General features: G+C 38.6%; 2 protein-coding genes across 2 annotated transcripts; both read right to left on the reverse strand.

The window, feature by feature from the left end:
• Positions 1–3,192: 3,192 nt before the first annotated feature.
• On the reverse strand, positions 3,193–16,674 carry LOC134755071 (methylcrotonoyl-CoA carboxylase subunit alpha, mitochondrial). The gene is made up of 14 exons (XM_063691550.1): positions 16,520–16,674; positions 16,239–16,443; positions 15,187–15,404; positions 14,343–14,490; positions 14,115–14,252; positions 13,577–13,672; positions 12,484–12,667; positions 11,096–11,286; positions 10,608–10,739; positions 9,025–9,195; positions 8,660–8,780; positions 7,880–8,070; positions 6,823–6,954; positions 3,193–5,572 (listed from the first exon to the last, which is right to left on the reverse strand). The coding sequence occupies exons 1-14, from the start codon at positions 16,549–16,551 to the stop codon at positions 5,402–5,404; spliced, it is 2,130 nt and encodes a 709-aa protein (XP_063547620.1). The 5' UTR covers positions 16,552–16,674; the 3' UTR covers positions 3,193–5,401.
• A 1,305-nt stretch (positions 16,675–17,979) lies between these two features.
• LOC134754608 (uncharacterized) lies at positions 17,980–26,971 on the reverse strand. Its single transcript, XM_063690927.1, has 4 exons — positions 26,843–26,971; positions 25,724–25,804; positions 21,233–21,361; positions 17,980–20,439 (listed from the first exon to the last, which is right to left on the reverse strand). Exons 1-4 carry the CDS (start codon positions 26,862–26,864, stop codon positions 20,312–20,314), a joined length of 360 nt encoding a protein of 119 aa, XP_063546997.1. The 5' UTR covers positions 26,865–26,971; the 3' UTR covers positions 17,980–20,311.
• Between the last annotated feature and the right edge of the window lie 557 nt (positions 26,972–27,528).

Raw genomic sequence — 27,528 nt, forward strand, 5'->3', positions numbered from 1 at the left:
ACGCGGCTCACCCTAAAGACCTACTGTCAATACAAAACCATTCAACTCTGGAGGGAGAAACCAGGGTTGAACCATTCCAAAGCGCTTATCAAGGCCTTCAGCAAAAAGGCGTCTTCGAGCGCCTTGGCGCTGCCTAGGAACCAACTGCGCAACTTGGTCAGGGTGCTTACCGGGCACTGCGGCCTAAATAAGCACATGCACACTATGGGGAAACGTGACATGGGGCGGTGCAGACTCTGTATGGAGGCAGAGGAGACGCCCCTACACATCCTCACAGAGTGCCCCTGCCTAATGCGCACTCGTGACTTGATCCTGGGTGGACATATATTGCGCCCGGAGGAGTTAAAGTCTCTCGAAACCAAAAAGATCCTGCAGCTGTTTGAAGTTGCAGGTTTGGATCGAGAGTTGTAGTAGGTGGCGATCACAATAGATCAGAGATGGTCGCAGTGATACATAGGCTCTGGAGCCTTACATAGCCCCTAGAAAAGAAGAAGAAGAAGAAGAATGAGGAAAGCTCAAGACCTGGAACACCTGGAGTGCTGCTGGGTGCAACGGATCAGGGGTAACACTCGCTCAACGTACCGCTGGTAGTGTATTATGGGAAAAGCTCTAGATCTGGAACACCTGGAGTGCTGCTGGGTACAAAAGGTCAGGGGTAACACTCGCTCAACGTGTCGTTGGTAGTGTATGATGGAGATAGCTCAAGACCTGGAACACCTGGAGTGCTGCTGGATGTACCTGATGAGGGTAAAACTCCTTTAATCTGATGTTGGTAGAGTATGCTGTAGGCAGGTTAAGTTCTCCAAGACCTGGAACACCTGGAGGTCTGCCAGATGAAGCAGGCGTCTGACCAGAGCTACCACACGCTTAACGTGCAGTAGATACTGTTTGCTGTAATCAGGTTGAATTTTCCAAGACGTAGAACACCTGGAGGTGACTTCCCATGGGTCACTCGGTGCCTGCAAGACTTTGGTGACCAAGTTTCTGCTGGAGACGCTGCTGATCTCCCACCAGGGGGCTACCACAAGCTGAATGTTCAGCGGGTAAAATTTAGGTAGTAAAAAGGGGTGGAAGTTTGTATGGGGAAACAATAAATCTAGCTGATTGTTTAAAAATAAGCTACCCAAATTACTAATTCCACGCAGACGAAGTCGCGGGCAAAAGCTAGTATTTTATATATAAAGTACTACTACTACTCTAATTTCAAATTTGATTAATTAATATAAAATCGAAATTCCAACAACTCAAAAATGACGTTTGTCACTTGGAACGTTTAAACGTTATACAAAACTAGCTTTTGCCCGCGGCTTCGCCCGCGTGATTTAAGAATCTATGTCGTTTTGTCTAATGTACAGGGTGCGGGGGAGGCAGGGGAAGGAGAAAATATGGTTTTATAACTACTTACAAAAGATGGTTTATATGGTATATGGTTCGTAGGTAGAATACATATATATGTACTTACGATGTTTTGCATTTTACTTAGAATGGAAACCTAAACTTATAAGAAGCAAACAGACAACCACCTTCTTGTAGCACCTTGAATGTACTCATTACGGATGCAGGAAGTTTCCCGATGACGTACTCCTTCCACCCCGTCCGTCCCGCCGCGCCGCCCGCACTCGCCTAGGTACCGATTGACGACGATCGAGATGGCACCAAATCAAATTTAAAAATATATTAGGATAACGCGGGTCTCCATACCTCAAAACCAAAATTAGAACCCTTATAGGATCACGTGTGGCTGTCTGTCGGTCCGTCTGTTACAACCGATTTGCTCCGAAACTACTGGACCGTTTGAATTGCAATTTGGCACAAATACGAGTACTTTCAAGAATTTTCATGAGCACATTATTCAATTTCAAAATCGATGCGATTTTCTTAATTAACGTCCCAAAAAACCATAAAAACGACACCCATATTGATATTTAGACATTTAAACCCCATTGCACAGGGGAGATGGTTTTTCACGTCCGTCACGTTGGATTTTAAAATCGTTCTTGTTTTCCTAATTAGCAACCCGATAAACCATAGAAACAATACCCATGTTGATTTTCAGACTTTGTCACCACATTTCCCCCTATTAGGGGGGGAGTTTGCAAAAAAAAACCTGTAACACGTGTTTATTCATTTATCGTTAGGAATACTCCTGTGAAGTTTCGAATATAATAGTCTAACTAATCTTGTTTCCCCATACAATCTTTGAACCCCCATTTAACCCCCTTGGGGGGTGAATTTTGAAAAAATCATTTCTTAGGGCATCCCTAGACCTTATAAGAAACCTACGTGCCAAATTTGGAATCTCTAGAACCAGCTGTTTGGGTTGTGTGTTGATATGTCAGTCAAGCAGTCAGTCAGTCAGTTTCTTCTTTTATATATTTAGATGTTGATTGGTTTATTCTAATAATTAAACTGATTTATTCACATATTTTCTTTTACTTTATTTCCAGTCTTCACTTTTAATCATTATTTCCAGATAGTAATGTTCCCAGTAACTTTGGAAAAATACCTGGTAATATTGGGAATGTTACCGGTAACATTGGGAATTTACTCTCTCAGAGATTCCTTAACTGTTTTATGACTGTAAATAATAGCATTATTATTTTATTAAGTATTTAACACGAAAAAAGCATATACAATTCTAATAATTTTTTCAAAGTTACTCAATGTTACCGATTTGGGTAATGTTACTGGTAGCATTACCGGGAATATTACCACTTTTGAGTAAGTTACTGGTAACGACCCATCACTACACCCGACTTACATGCGTATGCAAATTTTCAGCTTCATCGGAAACCGGGAAGATGGTTAAATTAGTTCCCTTAGATTCCATTACTTAGTTGATTCCATCATGAAGTTCCAGTTCATATCTTCCGGCTCCATCATCAGATCAGTTCGACAGTACCATATTATTGTATTGTCATCAGAACTACATACAGCTGCCAATTTTCATGACGCTACGATCCTTGGAAGATGGTTAAATTAGTTATCTTACATTCCATTACATAATTAGTTACATACAGGTCGTCAGTTATTTCCCGTCTCGACGAAGGACACATTTTTCGAGATTTCGCGCCTCTGCTATTGCTGCTATATGAGGACATAAATAAAACACGTCACTTAGAAATTAGAAAATTATTATACATACTCAAAAACATAACACAACTTACAGAAGTACAAAAATAGTATTATATAAATATATGTATTTGTTTAGTATATTAAACCTTACTGGAATGACTGAAATCTGCATTGTCTTTTACTTGATGTGTCAACAAATAGACCATCTTATAGAATTCCTAACACACTGAGGATAGGGGAGTGGTCATTTCTCCATACAAATGTACTCGACTCTTTCTTCCGTGGTTTTTGGCCCTAGAGCAATATTTTTTTAACACAGATTAATATTATCAATATCTGGACTGTTTTGATATTTTTTTATTAAGCGCTAGGTCATTGAAGTGATCGCAAAAACGGCCTAATTGACTAGGCCGCAAAGAAAAACATGGTGTTCAAAACTAATACAAAGAGAATAGTGTGTATAGAGGGTTATTGTCATAATAATTTTGTAGTCACAGTAAATTTCCTGCCATCTGTCGACACAGGATTAAAACTAAAAAAGAAAATAAATATCAAAAGCATATATGGATAAATGATTTATTATTTATTATTATTTTTAGAACGCCATATGACTTTGACCCATGTTCTTTCACTGATATGTGTTAAAATTATTAAATATCAAACGTTGTCGCCATCAAAACGTGTATAGGCCACAGCGGCCAAATTCTCTTCGAGCATAATTTTTTCTTGATTTTCCGAGGCACGTTTTTTACTTAGACTTTAGTTAATTATCTTATACGGAGTTACATATATCTTTGACTGAGATCAATTAGCCCGCGAAACAAAACGGTACGACACAGATAAGTCCATTACCATGCCATTTAGATTTCAAAATTTTGTTACGATTGGTTAAGTTTTGAAGGAGGAAACAGTCAAGTACAAAGCCTCGATTTTTACGTAGGATTTTTCGCTTAAGCTGCAGTTGTCCTTATCGTACTAATTTTAGGAGCCGATCCCGTTAGCGGGACGGATAAATACATTCACCTAGTTCTCAAATCTGAGAAGGAGCTCAGCCCCCTCTTAAGATTATTTATACAGTAAGTCACACCTAAGGCGTCTTAGCAACAGTAGTAAGAAGTCAGTGTTTGTTTTCATAATAAAATATTGTCCTGACACTTTATATTAAGAGGCCGTAGTCGATTTTGGAGCAAAAATTTAAAATTGATAGATTTAGTCGTTGAAATTATACACGTTTTGTTACGTAATATCTAAATAACAAGTATTGGTTTCTATTAGCACGTCTTCTCATCTTGCCTTTTAATAATGAGGTCGCGAGCGTGCGTCACCGGCAATATATGAAAAGAAGGGGCAGTTTTTAAAAATTCATCATAAATGTATGGTGGTAAATTATACAAATTGATGTATAAGAATAGTTTCAGCAAATGTTGTAGATTGTTTAAGTATCAAACTTACGTTGAAATGAAGTCGATTTTCAGAGAAATTGTCACTTGTTTAAAAGTAATTTCTGGAGAAAATTGATTTCGTCTAACTTTCATTTACACTATTTCAAAGCCATAATAATAAAAATGTAGTCTGATAAACGTCAAGTACAGGATATGTGTAATACAAATGACCATGTTTCGCCGTCCAAACTTTACGATATTTACAAATAAGAGCGACAAAATCAGTGCTTTACGCGCGTTTACCTAGACGTCTATCAGAAAAGCAAACATTACTAATTTAGTTAGTCTGTTTTCAAAAAATTGATCTGATAAAAGGTAAGATAAGAGGACGTGCTAACAGAAACCAGTACTTGTTATTTCAATTAGGTAACAAAAGGTGTACAATTTCACAGACTAAATCTATCAATTTTACATTTTTGCGACTAAAATCGACACCGGCCTATTAAATGAGATTTGATTACCTATGAAATTTGGCACAGCCAAAGCACCCGCCTAGTGGGCGCTCGGTGTACACTACTGTGTTGATCTTTGATTGATTGATTGATTGATTTATTTATTGGTAAAATCATTGTTTTACAGGTCAAAATTACAATTACAGACATATTTCTGTATCTACGAGTATATGCGGCTTCGCCAACCCGCTTATACGTATTGCATGCATGGTTATTGAAGTACTGTTTTTTTTGTCTGGCAGTGAATGTTTCACGCAAAGGGTTACTTATACGCGTGACAAAATCCCGCAGCGGTAAATGTATTTGAAATTTAATTTTTGCAGAAAATTGTAATTCCAATTAACAACTCTAAAGATGATAGACCCGGAAACGGACAGGAAATAGTGAGTGTGAGGTGACCATAGCCAGGTTGGTAGGTGGATGTGAGTCATTTCAGTTGGTTGTAGAAGTGTCGGGTTCGAGCAGCACGACCTCGGCGCCCTTGCCGACGGCGTCGCCGGGCCGCGCGGCCGCCAGCGCCGCCACCACGCCGTCGCGGCTCGCCCGCACCACGTACTCCATCTTCATCGCGATCACCACGAACAGCGGCTGTCCTTTCACCACCTATACGAGTCGAGTATGGCATATGTTTAAAATATAACCGCACCACACTATTTCAATAGGTTTTGGACGTGTTGTGTCACTCGGAATTTAGCTCAGTCGATTATTAAAGGTGAATAAACTATCCCAAAATATACCTAGTTATATATTTAAAAACTTTTTCGAAATCGTTAAGATCGAAAGAACATAGATTCTTAGTTTTAACATACCATTGAAGTGTGTCTATTTGTTGTGTGTGTGTTTAGTGGGCTAAGACTTAATTTAAGTTTGTATATTTTATATTTAATAGGGTAACTGACTGTATTTAAAATAAATTATTTTAGACCATGCAAGAAATAAAGCACCTGACGATTATAGAGAAACGTAGACAGCAGTTATTTTTAGACACAATTTCTATTTTAAAACCCGTATAAAACTATAAAAAGTAGGTTATTTAATCGTGACGTCACATGGTAGTGTTTTATATAAATTCCATAGTAACAAATCGTTATGACAGTTCGAAAAAAGAAACTGATTTGACAAGTAGTCAAATACCCTATTTCTACACGTACACAAAGGCAAATGCGACGAAAAATAATTCATGTTAACTAGATTATATTTTCAAGTACCGACTCCAAGCCAAACCTTACTACTCGTAGGTTAAAGTTGGCTCGATACAAAAAAAACCGGCCAAGTGCGAGCCGGACTCACACACGAAGGGTTCTGTGCCATTACGCAAAAAACGGCAAAAAAATCACGTTTGTTGTATGGGAGCCCCACTTAAATATTTATTTTATTCTGTTTGTTTGTCAGTATTTGTTGTTATAGTGGCAACATAAATACATCATCTGTGAAATTTTCCACTGTCTAGATATCATGGTTCATGAGATACAGCCTGGTGATGGTGACAGACGGACAGACAAACAGACGGACGGATAGCGGAGTTTTAGTAATAGGGTCCCGTTTTTACCCTGGGTACGGAACCCTAAAAATCATTAAATCATGTCTAATTTTCGTTATACATACCACAGCACCCTGCATACCACAGCACTGCAGGTAACTTTAGTATAAGCTAGTGACATTTTCATAGTAATTGAAGTAAAACGTTAACAGCCGCGCGATTGCCATATCTTCCATCGCAAGTTTCGCGTGGCGCATCGTATCTTTTGCTCCCTACTAATCGCCTGGCTTTTCGGCCCCTCATGATCGCTCATTTAACTGTGTCATTTCTGGTGGGTGGGCAGGAAAACAAGTGTGAACCGGCAGCGGATTACCTTATCGCCTTGATTGACTAGTATTCTCTCCAGCACGCCGGGCGTGGGCGAGCAGGCGCTGTCTGAAGACGCCTCTGAGGCCCCGGCGCCGCCGTACTTAGCCCGAGGAACCAAGGCTATCGTTTGACCCTCCTGAAACATAGGGTTACTTATCTTATAATATACGCTCCTTTAGATTCATAGTGGCACTCGACTATACAAAATTAAGAACCATTCAAATATTTAAGTAAATTAAAGTTGAATTTGAGGCACAAATGAATTTGTAGGTATAATGCCACTATGTTATATTATAGAGTCTGTGCGGAAAGAGAAGAGCCGTGTCGAGTCGAGTGTCGTACTATAATTACGCGACAGTGTTGTCAGCATAGCAAAAACCATAAAATAGCACCGGCACGCCCCGCGCCCTCAACTCCTATGACTCTTCTCTTTCCGCACAGACTCTAACTGATAAATACGTCATCTGATAACGCTCTTAACTTTCAAATGCTCGGCATACTCACTTCCGGCCATTTGAGAGCTGGCAGACGAGTGTTTTCTAAAGCTACATAGAAATTGCTATCCGGCCATACAGGATCTGACAGACGAGTGGTTTCTGCAGCTACACTATGAACGGGTGCCATGGGGCTTATTAGGGTATCGGATGACTAAAAGAAAAACTGTGACAGAAACAAGAAAAACGCATTTACGTCTCACGGCCAGCTACTTGTACGCCTCTCCCCGACTTACTCTAATAACAGCAGGAAGTTTACCTTAATCTATGGCTGCCCTTAACTATGATGAGCCTCGCACCGAGCTCGTTTCAGCCCTAAAGATCTCCGCCTCACTCCAACAATAGCAGAATATTCAATTGGTCATAGACGTGGAGCAGGTCCTCATTCACCAGTAGGTGGACTCAGAATTTTATATTAAAGAAAGGATCGCTCGTAGACGTATCTGCTTTTAAAAAATTGAGGTTGACCCTGGTCGCCCACGACAGTGGTGTCTCGCATCGCATCGCGCACGCGTTCTCTCAACCTTGCCTTTCCCGATGTCACTCTAACAACAGCACACAGTTCACCTCGTCATAAACGTGGAGCTGGTCCTCGAACGCCAGCAGGCCGACGGTGGCGCGCCGTCCCCCCAAGACGCTGGTGAGCCGAGCACCGCGCTCGCTCTCGCTCAGCCACGCTTCGGCTTCCTCCCATTCTCCGTCTCCCACTTTCACCCGGTACAGTTTCGAGCCTACGTGTTCTACTGCTACTGTGATATCTGAAACGACTCCAATGATTAGTTCGTATTTTTAACAAGCTTTTTTTAGGTCGACCTGTATGTAACATTGTAACTATGTAATGGAATCTAAGGTAACTAATTTAACCATCTTCCAAGGATCGTAGCGTCATGAAAATTGGCAGCTGTATGTACCTAGTTCTGATGACAATACAATAATATGGTACTGTCGAACTGATCTGATGATGGAGCCGGAAGATATGAACTGGAACTTCATGATGGAATCAACTAACTATGTAATGGAATCTAAGGTAACTAATTTAACCATCTTCCCGGTTTCCGATGAAGCTGAAAATTTGCATACGCATATGTAAGTCGGGTGACAATGCAATATTATGGTACCATCGAGCTAATCTGACGATGAAGACAGGAGGTGGTCATAGGAACTCTGTGATAAAACAACGCAACCTAATTGTGATTGGGGTTTTTAGAATTTTCTCGATGAGTATTAGTTGCCTATGGAAAAAAGTACAGTCAGCGATAAAAGCTTCTTTTAATGAGTTATTGATAAAGAAAAATAATTAAAACCGCAATAAGTTAAAAGATTCGTTAATATAATGCAGTGATATACCTTTGCCGTCTTGTTTTAGAGAAATTGTTTTTCGAAGTTGATAGTTTGGTCGCCACGCACTCGGCGAAACGTCGATTCCATTATTTGTCTCACTCGCGCTTGCTTTTTGGGACAGAAGCACCTAAAACATTAAAAGTGAAAAACAAATGATAATGATCGAGACTTTTTTTGGCTGTTTCATACATTTTGGCTGGTCCATTTTCTATGGGAGGGTAAATTTTTTATTCGCGATTTCGTGGTTGGTCCCAAATTAAAAGTTGCTCAGTATAAACCCAAAATCTCCCTGGCAACGGGAATGCACTTATTTTTTAGCCACCGTGTATGTGACATATTTGTATCCGCTAAGTAATCATAATAGTACTCACCTGTCCCAGAGCGGCGTTGCGTGCCGTGGCGTGCAGACGGGCGGGCGCGGAGGCGGCGAACAGGCGCGCCTCGTGCTGCGGGATGAAGGCGGTGTGCACGTCGCCCGCCACGAACGCGGGGTCGCCCGCCAGCCGCAACAGGAAGTTCACGTTCGTCTCCAGACCCGCCACCTATGTCACCATTATTATACCTAATATTTTCAACACACTTGCTCGTAACATGCAAGTTATTGAACCGCTTTTAGGCTCATAAACTCATAATCCTAGATATTAAACACGCGTACTTTTTCATTATAATATAGAACTTGTTAGGTAATGAATGATAATCCGACTGACTTAAGATAACTGATTGCTAATAATATATATGGAAACGGAGCCTTCTTAAATTGGTCGAGTAGATTATACAACACGGACTGGCGGGCGCCGGCGCCCCGCCGCCCGCCTACCGGGGCCCGGCCGGCCCGCCACCAGCGGCAGGCTCGAGGCGCGGCAGGCAGTATGACAGATGCAAGACTGTATACTAACTGTTTTAACAATTAAAATTTGATTAATATGGATGCTTCCTTTTTCTCCTTGCAAGTGTGTTGAAAAACGTCGTATGAAACGCGTGTGCATTGGTCATTACACACATCGGCTTTCTTATTGCGCGCTCGCTTACAGCTCGCGTGCACAATATCGCCTCGTGTGTAATGACCAACGTAGCACACTTGTATCACAATGTACTATTTTCTACTCGTCCATTTCGTATGTATACCAAACTGAAATCGTATACTTTTCACTATGGGATCCCGAGTCAACCAATATATTCATATCAATACGCTTTAGTCAAATATAATAAATTTGACCAATCACGTGCCGCCGCGGTCAAGAGGATGAAACAAAACAATAAAGCAAAGACGGTTTCCATCATCGAATGCCAACTAACGTGGGGACACCAGTTCTGGTCCTGTTTCACTCAGACGAGACTTGGGGCCTATTTGACTCCGGAAAGAGACTACACGATGTGGCAACTACCTATCCTATGTTTATCCTATACTTTCGTGCGGACAGTATGCCTTATACATTACACAAGTATATTATACGAGAAATAAAGTCCCATTATTTAACTAAAAGTGCCTGAGGGCCTAGCGCGAACCACGTTCGACCTCCCCCTGTCACACTTACGTACGAATTTACAAGTGGGACAGAGAGGCAATCGTCGACATTCTGAAATTACAATAAACTTGGCATGAACATTAAGTAATAAAAGAAAAAAAAGCCGGATAAGTGCGAGTCGGACTCGCCCACCGAGGGTTCCGTACTTTTTTTAGTATTTGTTGTTATAGCGGCAACAGAAATACATCATCTGTGAAAATTTCAACTGTCTAGCTTACACGGTTCATGGTATACAGCCTGGTGACAGACAGACAGACGGATTTTTATCGCGATTTCGTGGTTGGTCCTATAGTAAAAGTTGCTCAGTATAATCCCAAAACCTGCCTTGCGAGCGGAATGCACTTATTTTTTAGCCACCCTGTATAGGGTTCACACACCTGCAAAATCGTCTTATTCCACCCGTCTCTTATAGATAGAAAATAACAAACCTGATACTCGGAGAGCTTGGCCCTCGTCTTGGCCAGCGCCTCGTTGCGGTCGCGGCCCCACACCACCAGCTTGGCTATCATGGGGTCGTAGTGCACTGACACCTCCGTGCCTTCTCGCACGCCAGTTTCTACCTGTAACAAGTTAAAGTTTCTAAGCCAAGCGGAATATTTTGGAAACTCAAAATCTCATACAAAATGACACTTAACGCAAACGTGTACGTCACGTCACGCTATCAATTGAAATTTACACTGGGGGTACAGATAAACAAACGAAATTAATCTAAATTTTGTATGGTTACGAGGTTAAATAATAAAAGTAATTGTGGACAGGATGGTTAATCATCGTTAAGCCTGCTCCAGCCAACAAGACGAGCAGCAATACATTGCTTGAGGCACGCAAAAGACAGTGCAAAATGGCCGCGGGCGGCAGGAAGCGTCACCTCCGCCCTCCGCCTGTGAATGTGTTAGTCAGCACACGGCACACGTACCCGGCAGTGTTGGTCGGGGGTCGGTTGCACGAGGCGGTGCAGGGTGCCCGCGCGAGGCAGGAAGCCCGCGCCGGGCTCCTCGGCATACACGCGGCACTCCACGGCGTGTCCGCGCCGCTTCACCTCCGCCTGCGTCAGCGGCAGCGGCTCGCCTGCCGCCACCCGGAGCTGCCATTCCACGAGATCAGTGCCTTACAATAAATGTTTTCTCGTTAAAAACATATAAGTTTCAAGTAACATTCAGGTAAAATACAACTTTAACTAACTTAGGGCCGTCCCACTAACCCGTGGTTAACCGGTTAAACCTGGAGTTACCATGGTTACCAGTACTGTCAAAGGTTTGCATAGATGGCGCCATAATAGCATGCCCCTTTTTCTATGAGATTTGGCTTAAAATTAGACACAATTCTAGGGATTGACAGGGCAAGCTATGCTGGCGCCATCTGCTAAATACTTCGACCGGCCAACGCCATTTGATGCTGGGTTAACGGGTTAACCCCGGGTTAGTGGGATTGTGCATATGGCGCTTACAAGGTTAACTAGAGGGGTTAAGTTAAATGCTTGTTACATTCGTGCTGCGGCCAGCCTTTTTCTAGGGGGAATTTGTGGCATACAGGTTATATTACTGTCCCGCTCGCACAGTGTGATTGGCCGCCGGCATCATGAGCGGGACACCTATATAATTACGGGCGTTACTATAGATAGATATAGCAACAGGCACCAATTATAAGCTTAGAATCCTTCATGTTTGTTTCGATAAGTTTCGTTTAGCCTCATGCATGAAGTTTATATTTGAACGAAATATTTTTTATTCGGATATTTGTTACTGTCATATCATGTTACAATTAAATGCATTTCCGTTATAAAAGTATAAATTAATTGCTTAAAATAATAAATAAAAAGTACAAAAAATTTCCCGCGAAAAGCTAGTGAGCGAAACGTCAAGTGACGTCACGCGTTCGACAGATTAGTTCACATAAGTGTCATTAGTAGCAAACGTCAGTTGGACCGTCCAACGTGTGATTGCAAAAAATTATGAGCGTTTTAACCGCTCAAAATATTTCAACACTTTAAAAATGTTTTAATAAAATAATGTGAAAGTTTACAAAAGTATTTTTATTTATTTCGGTGTTCAAACGACATAAATTATGATTACAAAAATTAAAAAAAAAAACATGCATTGAGCTAATTATATTTAAAAACTAGTTATGTAAAATGCGTTATTATAGTTTGTCAAAGGACTGTCTCATTTCAAAGATAGACAGAGAGAATGCTACTATCTTTGTCTTTACTAGCACCCAAAAGAAAGGGATAAGTATAATTTTCCTGGTTGTTACTGACTGACAAATTGGTTTGACCAACTATAGTATTGTGTACTAGCACCGCACCAGTGATCATCTCAGTGATAGGGTGCTCGACCTGCAGGCGGGTGTTCATCTCCATGAAGTGGAAGTGGTGCGAGGCGCGGTGCAGGATGAACTCGACAGTGCCGGCGCCCACGTACCCCACGGCCAGCGCAGCGCGCACCGCCGCCGCGCCCAGCGCCGTGCGTGTCTCCTCCGACAGACCCGGCTGAACAACAATCGGAACAACACCATACGGATCTTCACTGTATTTAGATCACATTGCACGAAACCAAGCACTATAGAATTAATTTTCACCTCAGCAGCTCGAACAAGCCTACTTTCGCCACTCCCTGGAGTGACGAAAGTGCGACTTTCCTCACTCCAGGGAGTAACGAAAGTGCGACTTTCGTCACTCCAGGGAGTGAAACAAAGTAGCTTTTTAATTTAGTGGAGGCCATGAACTGCCACATCATACTTCGGGGTCTAATTCGAAATACATTTTAACCTTTTACATCTCGTGTTTGTTTTTGAGTCCCTCGCTACACTCAAGATTCTAGCTTAGTATCACTCGCTTCGCTCGTGATTAAATTATAGAATCTTTCCCTTACTCGGGACTCAAAATCAACACTCGCAAGAAAAACCAACTTTCTTCTCTTGTTGCACAAATAACTATTAATCAAGTGTTACATTGCGGAAATGCATAGCGCTTAACTATTTCAATTTCATTTATTTGACCAACTGAGATAATTCTTGTTAGTACAAATATGACTTATAAAATATGGTTAGTATTTTAATCTGTGCACTATACAATGTTATTCTATGTTATGTTATAAATGTAATAATCGAGATTAAATTAATTAATTAATTAATTGAAATTAAGAACAAATGTAATTAAATAAAAAAAACAACGGAACTAACTATGGATATGCTAGGATTTAACTATGTACAACGGAACTGGATTATTCCTCGTTTAAATACATACGCCTAATATTATGCATAAAGTATTAAGTCTCAGGCATAATCATTTCAGGCAATAAGTATGTACTGATAAAAATGCGCTTTTATTTATTTTGGACCAAAACAGTTCTTTTACTTTGTTTCTGTACAAAAAAATATCTGTAAAATGTGTTCTTACCGCTGGTGCCTCTTCAATAATTTTCTGATGTCTTCTCTGAACTGAACAATCGCGTTCAAAGAGATGCACTGCGTTACCGTGCATGTCAGCGAATACCTGGATTTTATAGGCTGATATAGAACCAATATGTATAAGACTTTTCCAATGTTTAGTTAGACGTAATTAAAATCCCAGGATAATAGGGAATCTATTTATCAAAGACCTATGTAACTCCGTATAAGATGAATAAAGTCTCAATAGAAAACGTGCCTCGGAAATCAAGAAAATTTGATTCCCGCACAAATGGCGGTAACACCATTACCAACCTTTGGCCTATTCTCGGCTAGATGGCGTTGACGGTTTCGTTTGTTGTTTAACAATTTTAACACATTAAAATTATTTAAAAAACGGGTCACTCACGTCGTCGTCTCCTCGTCGACATGTTTCGATCCAATTTACGAGGATCCTCTTCCCGGAGCAACGACATGTCTTCACTGTCACTGGTCGAGGGCGAGCCTTAGATTTGGACCAAATTAAATAATTGTAAATAGAATCGTACTTGCACTTCAACATGCCGAGGATCAGTGATGTATTGCTCCAGTAGCATATTATCGTCACCGAAAGATTTGAGAGATTCTCTTTTAGCCGATTCTAATTGTTGCAGGAATTCCGACTCCGTCATTGCTATACGCATTCCCTGTAATAAACGAAAACCAAAAATGTGTTGTTTTAAATACAATGTACGCCAAACTGGTAACTTTTTTGTTTAAATCAGGGTTTGACTTACTTTGCCACCACCACCACGAACTGCTTTGATCATTATTGGGAAACCAATCCTCTGTGCTTCTGCTAGCAGTGTTTCTGTGCTCTGATCCTCGCCATGATAACCTTTAACTATAGGTACTCCTGCACTGGACATAATGGCTTTGGAAGTACTGAAAAATACAATTTTGTGTGAATTTATAAATCTTACTAATATTAGAAATGAGATCCGCAGGAAAACCTAAGTTGTCTATATAACTCAGAGAACTGCCAGACTTAAGTGGCAGTGGGCGGGCCACACTGCTCAAAGAACCAATGGCCGATAGGGCAGAAAGGTTCTTAAGTGGAGACCGCGAACCGGAAAATGCAGCAGGAAAAGACCCACAACAAGATGGTCCAACGATCTGGTTAAGGTCGTGGGGAGCCGATGGATGAGAGTGGCACAAGACCAGTTGTGGAAATCCCTGGGGAGGCCTATGTCCAGCAGTGGACGTCTTTCGCTGATGATGATGAATATAAGAAACATGAAAGTTTGTAAGTAAGAATGTATGGACTTGGAGATGTATAAAAGTTTGTGAATATATGGCAAACGTGGCTGAGCCATATTTGATGATATTTGGCACCCAAATATGTAGTTTACTATGACGGTAAACCGGTGTTGAAAATTTGTAGTAATGATAACTACACGTGTGGATAAAGTAGTGGGAATCTGCTAGCTTAAGTAATCAATCATGTTACATTATTTATTTATATTTTGTCAAATTATCATTTGTCATGGGTTTTTACTTTTTTGTGGAAACATAGTTACCCAATTAAACAAAAATAAATCAGTATTGTGAGATAGCAATTGAAATAGATAAGGTAATCACCTTTTTATGCCCATATCTCTAATAGCTGAGGTGGGGGGTCCAATAAATATGATATCTTCAGAGGCACACTGCTCACAAAACTCAACATTTTCAGAGAGGAACCCATATCCAGGATGAATGGCTTGGCTGTGAGATTTCTTGGCTACTTCAAGTATTTTATTTTTGTTTAGGTAACTTTGTGTTACAGAAGCTGGGCCAATGTTGTATGCTTCATCTGCCTAACAAATAAACAGGGATCATTAGTCATATTTCTAATCAACATCTACATCAGTTAAGCTTTTAATGATAATGGTGATTTAAAAAATTTGATGTTTCAACAAGAGTTAGGAAGTTAATATTTATAACAAATAAAGTCAATATAGGGCTGTTCTGTTTATACATTTGCACGCCACTGGGGATGCTTTTAAGGACTGTTGGCAGAGCTCGGAATGGGTATTTTTTTAAAACCCCGAAATAGCCCAATATTTTGAATTTTTTTATGCTCATTACGTAGGACTGATCATGTATTTAGGAAACAATTTTGCATTATTAAACCGTCCCATTAAAAATTAAATTATAAACAAAAGAACGTAATAATACCGGTATTTTTGTATGGAGCAAATACCGGTTTCCGACCCCTGACTGTAGGTCCTACAGGGAAATATCCACAGGAAACATTTAAAAGAAAGTAGAGTATGACCAAACTATTACACTTATTTTATAGGTGAATGGTACAGTCTTAGTAGATTCAGACCAAGGTAACTCGGCAGCAATTTTGATGGCAAAGACTAAGCTAATGTTATTTTAAACGTCTGTGCTATCAAAATCTCTGCCGAGTTACCTTGGTCTGACTCTACTAAGACTGTATCATTCACCTATAAAATAAGTGTAATCACTAATTACATAATTAATATACATTAATTAATCTACATAATTAATAGTATAACTTAAGGCTGAGTATTTTTACAAATAAAGATCTAAATACAGATTTCATTAGGGGTTCCTTTCCTCTACTGTTATGATTTAAAAAAAACCGCTCATTTTTAAAGTTGATGTAAAGGAATGAAAATTACCAATTCCACATGGATAGCATTTTTGTCTGCATCCGAATACACAGCCACAGTTCGGATACCCAATTTCTTAGCTGTACGCATAACCCGGCATGCTATTTCTCCGCGGTTAGCAATTAAAACCTTATCAATTTGCCGTAATTTTACATCAGCCTTTGTTTGGGCATGGGCATTGCTTATCCGTCTGGAATTCTTCAAGCTCAATTCACTGAAAAATAATTTAATTATGAATTAAAGTAACTCATAAAAGATTGTAAGGTGTATTACTTATTTATTAATCTTACCAAATTTTATTCAATCTTCTCAAGTACGACATAATTGATATAGTGTGCGAGCCTCAACGTGGTATGATAACGTGATAACAATTTGCCGGCCGATAAAGCCATAAAAACTGATTAAGATTCATACGTCACCAACTCATTACGTTATCATTGTTATCGTGTTGGAACTTTAACATTTTATTCAACCATGAATGTAATGATGTCTATGTATGTATTCAACGCAAAATCAACACAAACATCTTTGATTTGACAATGACAGATAAAACAAATGTCACTGTCACAAAGGGCTGCATTCCAAAATAAATTAAATCTATAACAAAGTATTAATCTTCAACAGTCTGCTAATATAAAAAAATATTTATAGTGTTTAGGTATTATGGGCTCTCCACACTCGTGCGCGAATCGCGGCGCGAAGCCGCGTAGTCTGGAGCACTTTAAACTTACACCATTACACAAACCTTGTAATCCATGAATCTAGTATAACTGGATCGGTCATGAGGAGTGGGGGAAAATGACCGAACGGGATAGTCTTATGTATCTTTCTGTAGGAGTAGCAGAGAAAGCGCTGTTATTGTTTGTCCTTGTCATAGTTTCACTTTTCCACCGCTGCCACAACCGAGGTTGTGGCAAACAAATAAGTACGTGACATGTCATGTTTGTTCGTTGCTTATTCAATTATCGTTGTTTTGTATGAAATTGTGCTTTCTCTTATGAAATATAGTGATGGTTAGCGTTTTGAATGCTTGAACTTTGATAAAATACTGGTGAATTGTTCTGTAATCGGCTGTAATACGCTCTGAGCAAAAATACGAGATCATAACCTTTCACACGTAAGTACGGTATTTTACACCTTCCCCTTAACGCAATATGTGAGAATAACATCGTAAAATTACGTTACACTCAAAGCAATGTAGAATCAAACGATTTCAATAAAAATATCACAATTATTTACGCAAATTAACAAAACATTATTTGTAAAATTATCCGCCCAAATTACGTAGGTAGGTAAGAGTCTGAGGCAAAGAGTAGTATAATATATAGGAGAAAGAGAGCCCTCTCGTGGAACTTTTTTGTATCCATTTTAAAGCGCCATCTGTAAATCTGAACAACAAGCATTAACGTCAATATTCATACCTACAGGGCCTGTTTACATATTGATTAATGTTTAGTACGACTTCATACATTTGTTACAAATGTATAAACTCACACTAAACACTAATCAATATGTAAACAGGGTCATATATCTATAATTTGTTATATCGAGTTTGCTTTTCTAGTACCCATTAATCAACAACTTTATTATAATATTTGCTTGATGTAAGATATATTGGCAAGCACATATATATTGTAAAGACATACAGGAAAAGTAAGTACAATACAATGTTATACAAAGCATGATTTTAACAAGAAAATTATAATAAAGTAGCTCGTTAAATACTGGATAAAATAAAATAATAAGGTGAGTATAAATTGGAAAGAAAAGATAGTTGATATTTCATAATTTAAAATTCAAAAGTTTATTACACAAGTCGATATAACATTTACATGAAGAAAACATCGTCACATTTACAAATACAGGAGCCAAAAGTTTACTACACATGTCGATATAACATTTACATGAGGAAAACATCGCAACATATACAAATACAGGAGGCAATATCTACCTCATGCATGGGTAAACATAACTTTACTTAACCTGCCTAGTTTCCCACTCATCTACTCAAAGGTTATTTGGAAGAGATCCCTTATAGGGATAAATTCGCCTTTGTACTTCCATTACTATATGTTTATGTTTATCAAAAAATGTTCCTAGTTAAACTTCTTATACCTACACAATAAATATTTCTGATTTCTGATAAAGTATTTTTGTAAACCTGTGTTGTGTACAATAAATTGATTGCTACTGTGTGTGTGGTGGACTTGGTCACTTTTTCTTCAGTGTATGATATCTATTTCAGTTTATAAAAAACATATACTTTATACCACAATAAACGTATCACACGATAGCAATTGGAAGAGACCGGGGAATTAGCGTCATGGCTCTTAGAGGGAAAGATATTATGTAATAAGAAAAAACCGATTAAATAAAGACTTTTTTATATGTACATACACAACAATCCATGGAGCCTAGGCTTTCGTTAAAATTTACAATATAAAGCTAATAAGAACAGGTGAAGGCCTACCAATTAGCGTTGGGAGCTTACTATCACACCATGGCAATTAGAAGAGATCTGGCAATTAGCGTCGTGGCTCTTAGAGATAATGATATTATTTAATAAATAAATAAAAACGATTAAATAAAGATATTTTTATGTACATTTTCAAGCTTAGTAAATAATTTATTACAAGTACACCATTTGTCTATAACAGATTTTCTCTTTTTTGCTGAAAGTCCATGCATTTTAGTATGAAACAATTTATAAGAAAATCAAATAACCTAAGCCAAAGCAGACATTAAAAATGTACAGATGGACATAAATTTATATTAAACATATTAGTTTTTTTTTATCAAAATAAATATCTGCCAACTTGTATTTATACTAAACGTTACAATACAGTCTGTACAATATAAAAATGAAGCAAGGAAATTAAATTCTATTCGTCAATAATACATTCAATTTGGAGATATTAAAGGTCCCTAATGTCAAAAAAAAAACAATATTTATTTTGATGAAAATAAAAGACACGAATTCCATATAACTTTGGATATGAACATCCGACCAAAATGACATTTTAACATAACGGTAATAAATAGTGAATTATCTATCTAACAAAATGTAAACACATTGTGAGGTGTATGAGGAATGTTATGAAATTGAAGGAAGCGAAAGAGGTATGTCAGAATCGTAGCAAGTGGAAATCCGTGGTCTCTACCTACCCCTCCGGGAAATAGGCGTGATTATATGTATGTATGTATGTATGTATATCAGTAGATACAACTTTTTGCCTATAATTTTAGTAACAATACGTTTTGGTTCTGATATGTTAAGTGTGCATCACGAAATGGACCCAACTCAGCGTAATGCTAGATATAAAGCCAGCGCTGGTCTTCCGTGCGGTCCTTGAAGTGAGAAAGGCTTAGGCACATGTTAAAATGAAATTATTAGCAAAGTGCAGTCGGTGGAGGGAGAACACACATAATATTATGGAATGTCCCACATGAATTCTAGCAGCATCAGTTTGATAATTTCACTCCCGTAGAGAAGCCCACAAAATAAGGACAGCAGCACCCGTCGTGCACCTAGCCTAGCGAATATGAAATATGTAAGTAATTGTTTTGCGTCAGGAGACTAAGCTAACAGTCTTATAAACGAATGCTACGGAATACACAACTAATACGTGTCCAATAAGTCAAAATTGTACCATATTACAGAGACGCATAGTCTTTACGGTTAATGCATGAAGTTTGGAGATGTGAAAGGTCCTTCCTCATCATCTTCCGTGCGTTATCCCGGCATTTTGCCACGACTCATGGGAGCCTGGGGTCAGCTTGACAAGTAATCCTAAGAATCGGCGTAGGCACTAGTTTTTACGAAAGCGACTGCCATCTGATTGGTTATTTTGTGTTTAATTCCTTCGAATATAATTGTGTTTATGCCACTGTGGTAAGTTTAATCTTTTCATCGCTTTGCCAGGTGGAAGTGAAAAATATTCACACAACAGCCTGTATTAGCACTTCGGACTCTATTTGTAAAGCGAGAATGCCATATTTTTATTCTTTTAGTGAATAGCGTCGTCCTTTAGGGTGCTTCGTTGATTGTTATTGCATTTTCACTAAAAGCTGAGCTGGTTTCGTCATGTGCTGCACAATGTCATACTGTCTGGAACGCGGCAGTGCTTGTATGAAAGTCCCCTTTTGGGCAAACGGTTATCTTCCATTTGAAGTTGTTTTACCTTAAGCTGCACCTCACGTTTGTTCGAACCTGAAAGAAAACAAAAATATAATATTATACGTATAATTTTTAATAAATTTTGGTTTTAGTCTGTCACTATAAATTTAAGTTTTTTATGTCACCAAATTTATTGTGGATACAACTTTTTATCATCAACTGTATTTTTATTTCTACAATAGGCTAAGATGTCAAATTTTTATTTATGGTATCAATCGATCAGGTTTGTTTTTAGGATGGGATGAGATCCATTGCAAAAGACAAAAGTCAGAAATGATAGTCAAAGTCCGACGTCAACTACTGATGTGGAACACATACGGGCAGAAACAATGCCACTAACGGGAGCACACGCTCACACGCAACTAGCATACAGGGTTAAGCATTCCCTAAGTAAGGCTACAGACGAAAATCGCTAGTAGGCTATATAAACGCCCCATTGTAAAACTGTATCCTCGTCTATCATTCCAAAACTTAATCTTCTTGAGCGGTTGTTCAATATTCTTGCGGTATGCGGCCGGAGCGATAATATAAGTATATCAACTTTAGCGGGCTACAATTGCTATTCAATATTGTCCTGTCTCGTTGGCCAGTAGTCCTAGTAGTAGTACCTTCGAGTTTTTATGTAAAAGAGGTTATGCCGAAAAGGAATTTGGCGCAGCAGCGCATAATGCAGAGGTGGTGGCATTATAATCACACACCAGGAATACTAATCCACACCTTTTTGTAAAACAAAATATAACTAAATGTCAAAACTAAATGTAACTAAATATAACTAAATGTTATTATATATTTTGTTATAATAATTGGTGACGTTATAAATATTTACCTTCATCTAATGTCTTTCTTTTCGAACGACTCATCACACTATAATTATGTTCTGCAAATACAGAAGAATCTGCAGTACATATGTTGTTGATGATGGTAGGCACCTCAGACTGTTGTATAGCGGGCGTAACTAGAAGAAAACAATACAAATAAATCTACATAATCATTGTTTAGGTACGTACTTCCGAAAATAGGAGACCTAACAATTTCACCACTATTTCATAACTATCGAGACCTTAGAAAAATATTTAGTATTCATGTTTCTCACATGTATTTTAATAAAAAAATAAATTAATGGTAATTGATTCCCTTTTTGATCCAGAATCAAAATACAGAAAAGAAAATACAGCTTTTTATCGCTAAGAGCCCTATATCACACTGGCGATTTACGAAACTCACCGAGACTCAATTAGGTTGTGTTGTTTTATCGCAGAATTCTTATGGCCACTTCCTATGTCCATCATCAGATAAGCTCGATGGAACCATAATATGTACTGTATTGTCACCCAACTTACATAATAAGTAAGTGAACTTTTAGCTCAACCTAATAATGAGAAGTTGGTCTAGGCTTGTAAGATTTGACCCGAACATGCGCACAATATATACGTACATACAAATATTGCTAGAAAAATAAAAGCTTGTAATAAAAACCGGTCAAGAGCAGGTTGAGCCATGCTCAGTGTAGGGCTCCGTAGTTACCATTCTGTCCAAGAGAAGACCTATCCAATAAGTCCAATAACACGTTGGATGTTGTACAGGTTAACATAGGGTTGAAGCGAAAAAAATACGTTTAGGGGAGGTACGCTAAAATAGTTATTTACGATACAAGTGCGGAAAAGAGAAAATTTGAAACGAGTGGCGATAAATTAAAACACGACCGCAGGGAGTGTTTTAAATCGACACGAGTTGCGAATTACCTTTTCGCACGTGTATCGTACAACGTTTTACAGTACATATGGCCCTTTAAACTTTCGACATATGGACGAAAAGTGCTCAGTGCGAGAAAGTAGCACCATATGTACTGTAAAATATTTTTTCACCTCAGCAGCTCGAACAAGCCTACTTTCTTCACTCCCTGGAGTGAGGAAAGTGCGACTTTCCTCACTCCAGGGAGTGAAACAATGTAGCTTTTTAATTTAGTGAAGGCCATGAACTTCATACTACGGTACGGTACGGTACGGTACAAATCTGGGGGCACGGCCGTGCCCCCGCCAAGACGAGACAAAGGGCAAAAGGCAGTGCATATCTTTTCTCGGCACGTTTCGCCGTATTTTCGAACCCTCGTAGTTTCGGCTTGGACAATGCTAGAGAGCTGAAATTTTTTGTATACCATGTACTCAGTAGACTTATCAAAAACACCAAGTTTTATTAAGCTACCTATTATACTTAAAATTTTATAGTACCTTAATTTTCACTGTCCGAAACACATGAAATTCGCGTCATAGAAAATACAGACTACTTCCTTAAGTCTTAGAAGGCTGAAATTTGGCATGTAGGGATGGGTCTGTATGCAGACACATATGGTGATCAGAAATCTGTAACTTTCGCCCTGCAACGCCTTAAAATGGGGGTACCTAAAAATACCTCTAATCCTGAAAACATTGGTTCCTGAAGTCCTAGAATCGTGAAATTTTGTGTGGTAGCAGTGATCGGAATGCTAATACAAAAACAACGGTAAAAAAAACCAAAAAGTTTTCGAAGGCTCGATTTGAACCAGGTTTACGTAAACCAGCCAAAATAGCGCCCTCTATATTGGCACTGTTTCTTGCACGAATTAATAAACTACTGAATATGAAATGACAGCTATTTAGCGGCATACATTAATAGCAACTTTCCATTCCAATAGGGTTTTACCGGTTGTCATTTTTAGAATGAATATCAACTGTAGGTAACATATACCACGGTCTAAAATATAATGTCAAAGTTATGAAACATAATCTGTTCTTTAATTATTTCAAAATAGCTCGCCTAACACTAATCTAATACAGCTACTCAACACTGGATGGCGCCGTAATGAACTTTAAAAAATATATTAAAATCGCTTACTTATCACACGCGAGTGAAGGGCTAAAAAACCGGTATAAGTAAGCTCTCCGATTACGCTTATTTTGTTACGGAGCTTACAGTCAGATTACACTGGTGGGTCCGAGATATCTACACGCCTACAAGTAGCCAGCTGTTGAGAACTCTGTCTGACACACCGGTGACGGCAGTGACGTCCGAAAATAAAAGGTCATATGTGAATGTAAGCTTCCTATTATGATATGACTATTTACCGTTCGCAGTAGCATTTGAGAAGCATAAGTTATTTGACATTTAGGATATCGAATATTTTAGACAAATATAAAGAATAACGACCTGGTGGCCTAGCGGTAAGAGCGTGCGACTTTCAATCCGGAGGTCGCGGGTTCAAACCCCGGCTCGTACCAATCAGTTTTTCAAAACTTATGTACGAAATTATATTTATCAGTCGCGTTTCCGTGAAAGAAAACATCGTGAGGAAACGGGACTAATCCTAATAATGGAAATCGCTTTCGTAAAAATTTGTGCCTACGCTTATTACCTATTCTTGGAATTAGTTGCCAAGCGGACCCCAGGCTCCCATTAGCCGTGTCGTGGCTAAAAATGCCGGGATAACGCGGTGACGCGAAATGGTGAACTTTAAACACAAGGGAGGTTCTGTGAGCTGTAGAACCTCGCGAACATAGCCTAAATAAGTGTAGCCTATTAGAAAAAAACATAAAACTGTACTTTTTGTTTTCGGATGTCACAGTACCATCAAACAGTTCCCAACGATTGGCAACTCCCGCCGTGTAGAGATCTCGAAACACCAGAGTAACGCGGCCGTAAGATCCGTAACAATGTATGCATATTCGGAGAGCTCATTTATATACCTCTTGACTCGCGTGTGATAAGTGAGCGATTTTAATATTTTTTCAATAAATTCTGCTCACAAAATTTCGCGAAAATAAGTTGAGTAATACGTACGACTTATACAGAAGAACAGCCGGAGAGCCGGAACGGCGCGCACTTCGCACTCGCTAAATTCAAATTATAATTTAAAAAATACATGTCAAACTAATCGTCGCACTACAAAGCCGCGGTTTTCCAACTGCACCACGATAGCACGTAAGTATGTAATGTACCTACACACCAAAGTTTCTAGATCCCTAGGTGAAGTTTGGCTACTTATTCTCCATTAAGAATTAAATATGTTTGCATGTAGATAGAACACATGTCTCAAAAAGAAAAAAATGCCTAATGATATCGAAACCGCTACTTCTTTAGGCGCTGATCTACAAATGACTCCGTGATTTTGTATATTTTCCAAAAATGAAATATGTACTTAGTAGTAAACATGAACACAAAATTCACAAAAATCGATTGAGTGAGCTGAATCGGAGACCTTCACTAACGCTTACTTCATTAAAAACAATTCCGATGATGGTAAAAATGCTTTAAAATTTCTAGAAACTTACAATTTATAATACATAAAATTCCTGACTTTATATAGGCCCTACATAGATTGCGCTAGCAATACGTAAGTTTTATAAAAATCTAATGTTAAAATTTTTATATTATCGTAGATTCTATAAACGAATAATTGTCATTTCTAGCTGGTATATCAACTCTTACAAAAATGAATGAAATCCCACCAAAAACATTTCATGTAAAGTGTTGCCAAGACTAGGTGCATAAAGCTTTTACACTAAAAAGCTATCAGATCCCGTAGTAGGTACCAAGACTTACTCTGTAAGTCCTAACTTTATAAGCTCTAACTGTATAAAGCCAACATCTTGGTCAAACGTACAGTACGGCTTGGCCGTTTCGTTGCAGTCACATAAACACTCCCTCGGTGGACTTGTTGTATAAAGTAGTAACACAAGTCTTTCAAATTCTGAGTGTCAGTAAGGGATTGTCCAATTTGTCCATTTGACAGCAACGAAACGGCCAAGCCGTACTGTACGTTTGACCAAGATGTTGGCTTTATACAGTTAGAGCTTATAAAGTTAGGACTTACAGAGATACAGAGTAAGTCTTGGTACCTACTACGGGATCTGATAGCTTTTTAGTGTAAAAGCTTTATGCACCTAGTCTTGGCAACACTTTACATGAAATGTTTTTGGTGGGATAACTATTTCTAGTCTTTATTCTACCATTTGTCGGCATCATTGTTTTTTATATATCCATATCAAATTGCAGCTTTCTAGTACTAAGGCACATGGCACACTGCGTCCGATTCCGACGTGCAAGCGGAATGTCGCTATAATACGCGCATAGCGTTTTATCGCTAAAATACCGGAGCGATGTGCGAATCGGATGCCTTTCGATCATGTAACAAAGCTACGGACGGACAGACATACAGACATGCATGTAGACGGACATGGCGAAACTACAAAATAAAAGCTTCCTCGGTATGTAGTTGACTACTACTACTCATGCTCTTCAATCCTATTTCACTTCACTTGACATAATAGAAACCATCAAATACCTGGCATAGAAGCAGCAGAATGAAAGATGTGCTGATAGTCAATTCTAGGAGCAAATGTTGGGCGCTGGCAGTGCCTGGTGCCTGAAAGTATTATAAAGCTTATATTTATAAAAAAGAAAACTCCAACGTAATGCTACGACTTATGACATAAAGAGTCAAACTCTTCAGTAGACTTAGAGGTGTCATTCATAATTCTAAACTATATGTACCTACTTCGTATTTTTTACATTAGAAAATTTAGAAAGAAGGTAAGCGATTTTGAAGTGTCTTTTTATTAAAAACACTCTTGAAAAATAAGTCACAGCAAATATATAACAATTATAAATCATAATCATGCAATGAACCTGCTTTCTGTAGGTACCTAGTAACTAACACAGTACGTCAGTATAAATCCAATGCGTTTATGTATTGCCTGCGTATATTATTTTTAACTGTCCATAGCACGCAAGCGTAGGATTGAGACTAAATTATATTGCCGTCCCTCTACCAGATAAATTAAAAATATAAAACAAATCAAGGACTACCTGAAGGGCTTAAACTTTTTAGCTTCATGCAGAATTTCACCTAAATCAGTTGAATCGGTTCAGTTGTTTAGCCGTGAAAATGATAAAGAGTCAGACAGAAATATTTTCACGTTTATAAGCCACCTCTCAACTGCCTAGCCTCTCGGATCATGAATCGTCAAGCCCCAACCTCAAAACACCACCCTCTACCGTCTTCAGTCTTCACTTCTCACACCTACCCCTCACCTCTTAGTCTCTTTAGTCATTTCCAGTACTACCTACATTGTTAATCATAATACACTCAATCATAATATACCCAATAATAGAAAAGTTCCACTATAATAGTCCGTGGTCTACATCACCAGGTCCACCCCCTAACATTAGTAGTTTTCCGGATTAAATGCTTGAGTTACTTTATAAGACACCGAAATCACCATATACGTGCCTTAAAAAAACTGGACAAGTGCAAGTCGGACTCGCCCACCGAGGGTTCCGTACTTTTTAGTATTGGTTGTTATAGCGAACATCATCTATCATCTGTGAAAATTTCAACTGTCTAGCTATCACGGTTGATGAGATACAGCCTGGTGACAGACAGACGGACTTTTCCCCTCACTATAGCGAGGAAAGTGCAACATCCACAGGCGTTAGATCATCTTCCTCACTCGAATCACTCATTTTTTTACGATAATACGATATTATAACAGAAAACTGGAAGTTATGTAATTTTACGTGTCGGAGTCGGTGAGAAAAATTTTGTTGACAATGTTGACATTTCTGACGATGCGTTTTGAAATTGCATCGACTCAACTTGTGCGTTCAGAATTACATAAAAAAATGTTATTTATTTAGGTATCAACCCATTACATTAAGAATAATTATTATATTAATCTAATTTATACATTCTAATCTATATTAAATTTTACTATTCTAAACTAAACTAAAGTAAACATCACAACATTCAACATCATTTAAAAAAAAACAAATGTTTCTTATGGAATTTAAGGTTTATGACTTAAAATCATGAAATAAAGCAAAATTTGGTATTGTATATTAAATTCTCAAACCATTTATTTAATGATAATTAATATCGAACGAACCATTATTATGAGCGTTTTACGTTTTGTTATCTGTCAAAAGCTACTTAAACACGCTCCATCCAAGGTCAAATTACTTTCCCCACTAGTGGATAAAATGCGTTTTTCCCCGCTTGTTTTAAAGGATAAAAGGCGGCTTTCCGAGCTAGTGAGGGGAAAAATATATTATGCGACCACTATGGAGGTAACGTCTTTCAAATTAAAA

This window comes from Cydia strobilella, chromosome Z, assembly GCF_947568885.1.
Source record: "Cydia strobilella chromosome Z, ilCydStro3.1, whole genome shotgun sequence".
Lineage (NCBI taxonomy): Eukaryota > Metazoa > Arthropoda > Insecta > Lepidoptera > Tortricidae > Cydia > Cydia strobilella.